This window comes from Chiroxiphia lanceolata, chromosome 6 (genome assembly GCF_009829145.1).
Source record: "Chiroxiphia lanceolata isolate bChiLan1 chromosome 6, bChiLan1.pri, whole genome shotgun sequence".
Lineage (NCBI taxonomy): Eukaryota > Metazoa > Chordata > Aves > Passeriformes > Pipridae > Chiroxiphia > Chiroxiphia lanceolata.
In genome coordinates this window covers 61483969-61494278 of record NC_045642.1, presented here as the reverse complement: position 1 = coordinate 61494278, position 10310 = coordinate 61483969, and the positions used below count along the sequence as shown (strand labels likewise).

Sequence of the window (10310 nt, the reverse complement as noted above, 5' to 3'; positions counted from 1 at the left end):
AGGTGCTGATCCTCAAATATATATTTTCGCTGATGGGACGATCCCAGGAGTGCTGGAGGGGCAGGACGCGCCTCCCCCCCTCCCACCTCTCCGCGGTGGTTTCGCCCCGCCTCTCCCCCCCCTCCCCAGCGCGGTGGTCCCGCCCAGCCGCCCGGCCGCACCCGCCCTCCTGGACTGTACCAACTCCTCCATGCGGGGGGGTGTGGGGTGGTGTGGATGAAGAGGACGGGTGCCCGCGCTGAGTCGCTTCAGCGCACTGGCGGCTCTTCCTGTTCCTATCAGAGGCTTTTGGATAACGGGAGCTTCCGGGAAGAGGCCCGGAGGGAGAGGGGAGCCGAGTGGCAGGGGGATGTCCCCCCCCTCTGCCGGGCGGTGGAGTGGCACGGCCCGGCCGAACCCGGAAGGTGGCGGCGCACATGGGAGCGGGGGCCGGGACCGGGATCGGGATCGGGATCGGGATCGGGACCGGGGCGGGAGGAGCCGCCGGGGCGCTGGGCGCTGCCGTGGCCGCTCTGTACGCGGCCACGCTGCCGCCCGCCCTGCCCGGCGGGGATGCGGGTAACGTACCCAGGACGGCGGGACAGCCCCTGGGGCCGGGGCGGGGGGTCACCCCACGGGGAGGTGGCGCCCTGGGGACCCTGTCTACGTAGGGGCTTCATCGCGGTCAGCCTTCGGGGGGTTAGGTGGGGGGGGTTGAACCTTTAGGGGTTGAACCTTTACGGCTGGAGCATCGCTGTCACCCCATAGGGACGGGTGCGTTCTTGTCACCCCATAGGATTTCTGTCACCCCATAGAGACTCGTGCATCAGTGGCACCCCGTGGGGTTGCTGTCACCCCCTAGGCTTGCTGTCGCCCCATAGCGATGCTCATCCTACAGGCGCTGGTGCATTGTTGTCACCCAATGGGGTAGCTGTCACCCCATAGGGATGCTCATCCTATAAGGGGTGGTGCATCGTTGTCACCCCATAAGGTTGGTGTCACTCCACAGGGATGCTCATCCTATAAGGGCTGGTGCATCCTTGTCACCCCATAGGGTTGCTCTCACCCCCTTGGGGCTGGTGCACTGTTGTCACCCCATGGGGTTCCTCACTCCAGAGGGACTGGTGAGTTGTTGTCACCCTCAGAGGGTTGCTGTCACCCCATAGAGTTGCTCATCCTATAAGGACTGGTGCATTGCTGCCACCCCTGTAGGGTTACTGTCACCTCAATAGTGTTACTTCCCCATAGGGTGTGGAACATCAGTGTCATGCCATAGGGATGCTCATTCTATAGGGACTGGTGCATCACTGCCACTCCACAGGGTTGCTGTCACCCCATAGGGTTGCTAACTCCAGAGGGGTTGGTGCAACTGCTGTCACCCCTGTAGGGTTACTGTCACCAATTGCTGCTACCCTGTAGTGTTGTTGTCACCCCATAGGTTTGCTGTCACCCCGTAGGTTGCTCACTCCGGGGGGGCTGGTGCATTGCTGTCACCCCATTGGGTTATTGTCATCCCATAGGGGTGCTCATCCTGTTGGGGCTGGGGCATCATTGTCATGCCATAGAGTTGCTGTTATCCCATAGGGACTGTTGCATCAGTGTCACCCCATGGGGTGGCTGGCATTCCATAGGATTGCTGTCACCCCATAGAGTTGCTCGCTCCAGAGGGGCTGGTGCATTGCTGTCACCTCCATAGGGTTGCTATCACCCCATAGGGTTTCTCCCCCATAGTGACTGGTGCATTGCTGTCACCCTATAGGATTGTTGTCACCCCATAGGGTTCCTTGCTCCAGAGGGGCTGGTGTGTTGTTGTCACACCCATAGGGTTCCTATCACCTCAAAAGGGCTTTTTCCCCCATAGGGGCTGGGGCATTGCTGTCACCCTCATTGGGTTCCTGTCATTCTATAGGGTTTGTAACTCCACAGTGTTGCTGTCATCCCATAGGGCTTCTCCCCCATAGCAGCTGCTGGGTCATTGTCACCCCATAGGGTTCCTCACTCCATAGGGTTGCCCATCCCATAAGTTCACACCCCCCACAGTCAGTGGTGCAGTGCAGGCACTCTTTGGGGTTGGTGCATTTGAACCTCCCCATGGGGGCATTTGCCCCACAGCACCACTGACACCCTGTATTGGGGTGTTCACCCCCCGGGGCTGGGGCACTCCCTGGGGCTCCCCCCATGGGGTCAGTGCTCCATGTCCCTCTGGGGCTGTGTCCTGGGGCCACCCCGTGCTGCCCTGACCCTCTCCAAACTGTCTGTATTTGAACTTTCCAGCAGAGGATTTAATGGGGTCCCCTGGCTGGTGACGTCAGGAGGCAGATGTGCCACCCTGCCAGATGTGCTGCCACTGCCCAGGCTGTCCCTTTCTCTGTCCTGTGCAGCCACAACCAGTGCAGCAGTGAAACCTCTGGATCTGCCTGTCTGGAATTGCAGCTTCCACCACGTGATGATTTGTGTTTGGTGCTGCCAGTCCCACCCGGGTGGGACGGAATTCTCCTGTCTGGTCCTTCTGTGTTTTTACTGGTTTAGTCTGGCCTTGCTTAAAAAAATACCTTGCTTTGCAATGTTGGAACAGCTGGGATTTGGGGATAGGAGGGCTTGGATTTTTTTAGGGAATGTGTTGGTAATTTTTTTTTGATGGAACAAGTGTCCAGGATACTTTCTTTCTTTCGCATGCCAGAAGAGTGTTGAGTGGGTCTGTTTAACTCTGTGCCTCTTGGCCATCACTGGCTTCCAATCCAAGCTGTGCATGAAATTCCTTATAAATAAATGGGCTTTTAATGGATGCATGGATTTTACAGCCTCAATATGTGTGGAGAAAGAGAGAGATGCTGGCAAGGCTGGCCAGTAGCTTTTGCTTCTGCTCCCATGTTACTGAAAGGGCTGATTTTGCTCTTTCTGGGTATATCAGTTAATATGTGATGGTCGATATATTTGCAGTTATTCCCATTTTGTCTGTTAAAGCTCTTCCTGATGGAAAGTCCATGTCTGTGGATGCGCAGGGTCCCTGTGCTCCGTGCTGAGCAAAGCCTTGGAACCTGGTTTTTAATTGTCCTTGAGCTTGGCTTTTCCCTCCAGGGTGCAAATAACCATTAGCACCCTTTAAAAAGAGGGATGCAGGATCTCCCAGTGAGGTGATGGATCGATGCTGGGATTTGGTTTTTTGCTTGATGTGAATTATCCCGGTAAATACAGCGAGCAACCAAACAGCACATGGGTTGACCCCACTTTCCCTGGGTTATTGTGGTTATTTTTTCCCATTTTGGAGGCAGGAGGGGGGTTGCTCTTTCCCTAGTTTCCAAAGGCTCTTCCTAGCACAGCACCTGTGTGTATAGAAATGCACATATATGTATGTGCATCACTCCCCTGCCAGGAGGAGTCACGGTTATCAAGGACACCACAGAGAGATGCTCCAGGAGTGGCCTGGGGTCACTGGCTGCTTTAACAGGCTTCCAGAACCCACATTAGAGGGAATTATATTAAAAGAAATCTCTTGGGATGGTGTCCTCGCTCCCTGTCTGTCCTTATTTATATTTATTTTTTTTGCCTTTTCTGCTAAATCTGCTGCCTGGGGCTGAACAGAGATGGGCTTGTCCCTGCTGTCCCCTCGTGGCTGTCCCAGCCAGCAGCCTCCCCATCACTGAGGTGTTTTTTCAGGGTTATTCCCATGTTTCTCATGGCTTGAGCAACCCATGGGATGCTTCAGCTGGAGCCCCCTGGAAAGTCTCTGCACAAGGGGATTAAGTCGCCTGCGCCTGAGCACGGAACTCAAACTTGTGCCACCAAAAGCACTGAAGCTACTTGTGTGAGTAAAGACCAGCTTAAGGATTTGCTGGATCTGCTTTCAGGCAGGGAGCCTGGTACTTTCTTTTATTTTTTAAGCTATATGTGTATTTTTTAATTGTTCCCAAAGTTTGCAGTAATCCAAAAGTGTCAAAGGCAATCGATATTTCCACTGGCAGCTCTCTCGTGTTACTCACTGTTACAATAAAGAAATGAGGGAATGAATTATAGTTCAGAAACATGCACAGATGTTAAAACAGCTTAAAAAGGGTTCAAATAAAGTTAAAAGGAAAAGAACCCCAAACATTCTCTGTGGTGTTTCAGACATCAGCTCCAACCTTGCTGGGCATAAATCAGTTTTCAGGCAGCATTAGGGCCTGTTTCCTGAACACCTTTATTAGGGAATCAGTCTGGATGGTCAGAAATGTATTTACATCAGGAATCATAGGTATCCTGAGTTGGAAGGGACCCACAAGGATCATGGAGTCCAACTCCTGGCCCTGTGGAGTTGGAGGGAATAAACCCTTCAATTCGAGCTGGCATCTGAAGGTGCCTGAGGTCATTCTCTCTCACGAGAAATACACTGAAATCAAGTTTGTGGATGCTGCACTCTCCCTTTGTGTGTTTTGTTTTTTAGTATTTGTACTCTTTACTCCTCTGGTCCATGGAGTCTGTAAGTGATGCCCAGGTATGTGGGGTGGGAGATGGAGAATTAACCTTGTCCAAAGTAGTCAGTTTTCCTTCTGGTTTTCCCAGTGGAATCCAACAGGCCTACAGCCCAGGAGCTTTTTTTTTGCAGGTCTTATTACTTTTATTTCCTTAATTCTTACAAGGCAAAATTGTGCTGTTGTCTTTCAAAGCTTGGCAGTGGCATCCAACAGTATTTTATTTATTTATTTTTTTTTCAGCTTTATGGTTGGTTTGTGGCTGTATTGCTTTGGGGTTATTCTTGCCTGTGATGTGAACCAATAGCACAGTGATGTGCATGGATTTAATCTTAATCTTTAGCCCTTTTAGATGGACCTATTGCTGTATCCCAGAAGAACTTCAATGAAGGTGAAGCCATGCCTGGCTTGGGAGCAGTGTCCCAGCCAACAGCAGTAATGCCAACAGCCTCTTCCTTTTAAAATGCACCATTTACTGTAATGTCAGCATTTAAAGGTCCCATTTGTAGAAATGTCCCCCCTTTGCATTGCGTGTTAAAGACATAATTGTGCAGAAATTTAAAATATTCTTAATTTAGGATTTAAAGCCGCCAGTGCCCTTGGTTTGTGTCTTTCCCATCTAATGGTGGGACAAAGCTGCTGCGACCTTGGCACTTGCAAAATTAGCAGGACCAGTAAAACCAGGCTCTGCAAAATTGGATTATGAAATTTGAGGGAAAGAAGGAAAACCAGCGGTAATTTTTTAATTTTGTCCTCCCTTGGTTCATCCCTGGATGTGTTGTGCCTATTGAATGTATTATAAGTCATTAGGGAGCGTTCTCTGCAAAATGTTTCAGTAGCAAGTGCTCTAAAAATGCCAGGTATTACTAATTATTATGCTAACGTGAGTCTTTTTGTGGCAGTTATTTGTCCTGGTGTAAAATACAAATGAAATGCAAAATCTAAATGGTGTTTCTAGTGGGATGCAGCATCCACTGACAGGTAGAAGAGTTACTTGCAGAGCAGAATTGCTTTTGCATCGGGGGAGAGCAGCATTCCCAAATATGTGGATGTAGATTTGCACAATTAGTGATTATGTTTTCCCTCTTTAAAACTATAAAGCTGTTTGTTTTGGTTTTTTTTATTTATTTATTTAATGAGAAACGACTGTGTTGTGGAAGAGACAATGCAGCTTAAGCGTTGTAAACTGTAGTGCTTGAAAGTTATTGAGTCAGTTGGTTTTAAATTAAAAATACACACACACACACACACAAATGTCTGCATTTTGAGTGTCTCGGGCCATTCTTTGCCCGAGCCTACCTATATTTTCACTTATCTGTTCATAAAAGTCTCGCGAAAACACACAAAAGATATTTTGTGCAATGACATCAGAGGGAGAAAATATTCTTAGAAAATTTCATGCTGTTAAATCTCCACAGATTTACAGTTTTATCCAGTCAAATTAATGCAAAACCCCAATGCAAGCATTTGGATTTTGAAAACTTTGGAGGAGTGTCATTTCCTAATAGTAATTATTGGTTTTACATTATTTTTTCACAGGGGAGCTGATCACAGCCGCATATGAGCTTGGAGTAAGTATTAGTTTTATTGTTTAATCAATGCTCTCATTAACAGTTTTAGGAATTAAGGAAGTTTAATTAAGCATGGAGTAAAGTAGATTAATTTATTTTCAAACCACAGTTTTTACTAACTTATAAGTACAGCACGCGACAATTTACTTCAAGTTTTAAATCCAATTAAACTAAATTATAAAGCAAAGGCTTTACTGTATATACAGTAGCTGGCTTATTATCAACCCAAATTTTGTATAAGCTGGGGAGAATAAAATAAATCGGGTTAACAATTTTAATAAGTTTTATTATTTAATAAACTTTATTATGGTGCATGATCCCTTTAGGCAAGACCTTAGGACTGTCAGCGTGGTGGTAATCCGATAGCAGTGTGGTCTTTCAACTTGCTAACCAATAAAATAGTTGAGGAGCTGCTTTTTTTAAAAAAAAAAACAAACAAAAACAAAACCCCAAAAAAACCAAAAAACAAACACAACCAAAAAAACGCCTCCAAAAAAAACAACAGCCTTTTGAATGACCCTAATATACTGTGAACCCAAACAAGGAGCCCTTTAAGGCACGCTAATGAAACGTGGCACCTCCTTTTTCTCGCCGCCTGATTATTATGGGCGAGGCGTGGAGCCAAATCTACTGAGGGAAAGAAAAAATATTTGCGGACTTGAAACTGGTACCAAAAGGGTGGGTCGGGGGAGAGGTGCCGCTCGGAGACCCCCCTGGATCCCGGGGGCGTGCTGCTCTGCTTTTGATCTGGTCGAATTCCAGCCCTTTTCCAACCCCCCCCCCCGGTGTCGGTCTGTCCGTAGGTCGCCCACCCTCCCGGCTACCCCCTGTTCACCCTGCTGGCCAAAGTGGCGATGGGGCTCCTGCCCGGCGGCTCCCCCGCCTCCCGAGTCAATCTCCTCTGCGGCTTCTTGGGAGCAGCTGCCGCCTCTTTGCTTTTTTACACGGTTTTCAGGTAAAGTCATCCGGGGTGTTTTGTTGTTTGGCGGCTCGGGACGTTTCCGAAGGCTCCCTCTGTTCCCCTCTGGCCTTCGGACTGGTGTTTCCCCCCCCCTCCCCGTCCCTAATTAGTTCCTCTGATTAACCTAACAGCGATTTAATCTGAATTTGACCTTCTTTCTCACACAAAAGGTCCCCCCTTTATTTTTTTCCCTTTCTTTTCTGTTAAATAATAATAATAGCAATAATAAAAAGTGCGCCCTTTCCCTTCCACAGACGTGACAGGTTGTTCAGGCTCATTATCACAAATCACCGCTCGGTTTAACTAACCAGAACTAATGAAGTTTGTCGTTCTCGAAAGATGCAGATGGTCTGTTTAAATTAACAGGATGAGCTTCACCTATCGGGAAACCGTGAACTTGGTTTAATTGCAGCTCCCGGCGGAGGCGGACGGGCAGTTGCCTGCCGGTGGTACCCAAGGACCAGGGAGAGCATCCCTGCCTTTCCCTGCTGGCTGCGGGCTGGGGAGATGCCCGAGTCCATCCCTTCTCCCCGGACCTCTAACCTTGGGAGGAAAGGGAACAATCGGGATGCGCACGTGGTCGGGGCTGGGGGGGAGGTGGTTTGTTAACCCCGCTCGTCTTTGATGTGCAAGTTCTGGCTGCTCTTAACCTCAGCCTGACCCATATTTGAGAGGATTATCACAACCCGTATAAACAATTTCTGATGTTCTTTTGCAGGGAAAATAGGGCACGTTTTGAGGCTGCAAGTGATATCGGGGCGCTCCGGGATGAGACGGGGGCGCTTCCTCACCCAGATTATTTTGACAAAAGCCCTTTTCTCCCACCCGTCCCCAGAGCTGCGTCGCCCCTCAGGGAAACCTTCCCAGAGAGCGAGAGCAACCTAGAAATAAAAGCAGGAATAAAAGGGGGGTGAGGGGCCAGATCCTGCACAACCTGAGAGCCCTGGGCTCGCTTAAACTTTGGTCCACGGGGTCCAAAATCCCCAAAATCCTGATGCATCCTCCTCTACTGCGGAGGAGTTGCTTTTTGCGCCTCACCTTTCGCGTGGCATCAGCTCCAAAGTGCACCTACCGGAGTTGCTTAAGTAATTCCTGAATATTTCCGTAGGCATTTAAAGTGATTGCTTTTACTGGTGGGTAATACATGTAATTAAGTCAGCATTATTTAATTTAATATCCTGTATTTTGCAGCGTATTTGGGGAGCTGGAAGTGGCGCTACCCTCCCGTGCACAGTGCCCGGCGCAGCGTCGGAGCGCGACTCGATTGTGTTAAAAACTCCTGCGAGGAGTTGCTGAAGGTTTTTAATATTTGGTTTCTGATTTCTTTTTTAATGATGGTTATTCCCATTGTTGCAGTTACTGTGAAGCTCTGCCCCAGTTTTTAATTTGAACTGCAGTGAGACAGTTCCTTTCCTGCCCAGTTTGTTGTAGATGAAATGATGCGATCGTCGCTTTGCAGAAATGAGGATACGGGAGACGAATGACAGGCTAAATTTGGGAATTATTTTGGGAATTACTTTTGCACTTCTAAAGGTTTAATTTTCTATTGTTGTTGTTGTTGTTTAATTGGATTTGGAAGACGGTGCTTCTGTCAAATTTAAAATTTGCACGAAGGAACGGGAAACCTGGAACCGAGAGATGATAAAAACTATTAGGACTTATAGAAATTATTTCATTGATAGTGACAGGATCAATTATTCAACCTGGCAAGGATTGATTTTTTTTTTTTAAATAATTGTAAGGTCAATTTTATTTCCAAATTATAACATTACATTTTTCCTTTTAAACACCTTAAAGCTGCTTTATTTTTTTACAACATTCACTTGGCCAAAAAAAAAATAAATTACTTTTGTTGCCTTTTTATCTACTTTAAAAGAAAAAAAAAATTAGCAAGTTTTCACTGCATTAAGCCATAACTATCTGAAGGTGATGTGGTGTGTTTTTAACTGGGCTTGTTTATCCTCACGAATCCAAATGGGTCTATCAGATCCCCCCTCATTTTTGCCTCTAAATAAAATCAGCTGACGGGGTGACCCCTACGAGGTACCGGCGGAAAAATCAGCACCTGCTCCTCTTGCTGGCGCGAAACGTGGACGTTAATATGAAAATATGTAGATGTTAGGAGCACAAATAATTGATGAAGTACACATCCTTCGGGAGCAACACGGTTCAAGTGGCAAATCTCCCTCCTCAAACAATAGCCACCCTTCAGCGGGGAGGAAACCATCTCTATGGAAATGGGGCCGACGCTGCCCTATTGATCGAGTGAAGAAGACATTATACAATGTCAGTTGGGTTGTTACAATTTCATTTGTCGTCTGACCTGAACTTAACCTCTAAAACCTTTCTTTTCTCCCCACCGGCCGGGCAGGGTTGCTGTTTATCCTCGCCGGGTTTTTCCAGCGTCCCCGGACAGTAAATATCTCCCTTTTTTTTTTTGTTTTATTTCCCCATCGATTCTTTTTGTTTGTGTCGTTTCCCGAGTTTATTCCTCGGCGGGTCGGGGTAATTTTGCTGCTTAAGGAAAGAGTCGTGGTTCCCTCCGTTGCCGGGTGGCGTTTGGGATGTTGCGGCACGTGCGGGATTAGGATCGAATTTTTTCCTTAAACAGATTCCTCCTCTGCCAGGTGACGGCTGGCGGGATGCGCCGCACGTTTGTTTATTAATTTCATTATATTACGGTATATTATGTTATTCACTTAATTATATTTTTTTAAGCCTGGATGGCTCCTCTTAAAGCAAAATTACGTCGAACCACATTGATGCAAAAAGCCCCTTTGTCAGTAATCCAGACTATTTCCGAGCGAACCGTTCGCTCCTTTGAGTTAGTTCTCGAATATGGATTTTTCTTCTCCCCCCCCCCCGCACAGTCTTAATAAACTGCCTGTAATTATCGTAAAATGGCATTTACAAAGAGTTTTCTCGGGCTGCTTGTAAGTGAGGCAAATAATTCATCTTTGCTTTGAAGGAGGGGGGAGCTGCTTTATGTTTTTAGGACGCAGCGAGCGCGGCTGCAGGATTGTTTCTTTAAACAACTATTTATTTGTTTTACTGTGGGAGGCAAAGCATAGCAAGTTTACAAAGTAAACCAATTATCTTCTTATAATATGATTGCCAAAGTGTCATTTTCTGCACAGGGGATGCATTCTTTGCATTCTCTGTTGCAAAGAGAAATAGGATGCTTTCCTCTACTCTAAGTGCTTTTTTTTTTCCAGTGTATACCTTTCATAGTTTGGCTGTTTTGAGGTATTTAAATATACAAAGCTGTTTTATTGCAGGGGCAGTAGCAGAGTAGGTGGTGTCATTGCACAAGTGCTTCTAGTAAGTTTTTGCCAGCTTTATTCTGGCTGA

At 47.3% G+C, this 10310-nt stretch overlaps 1 protein-coding gene across 2 annotated transcripts in view; it reads left to right on the top strand.

The window, feature by feature from the left end:
• The first annotated feature begins 217 nt into the window (after window positions 1–217).
• The window catches only part of TMEM260 (transmembrane protein 260), a 36934-nt gene continuing 26841 nt past the window's right edge, over window positions 218–10310 (top strand). Inside the window, exons 1-3 of one of the 2 annotated variants that reach the window (XM_032692236.1) lie at window positions 218–404; window positions 5967–5998; window positions 6802–6953. In XM_032692236.1, the coding sequence (XP_032548127.1) occupies window positions 350–404; window positions 5967–5998; window positions 6802–6953 (239 nt within the window). In that variant the 5' untranslated portion in view covers window positions 218–349. Of the gene's footprint in view, window positions 405–5966; window positions 5999–6801; window positions 6954–10310 lie in introns of those variants that run through there. The other variant, XM_032692237.1, reaches the window with a different exon arrangement.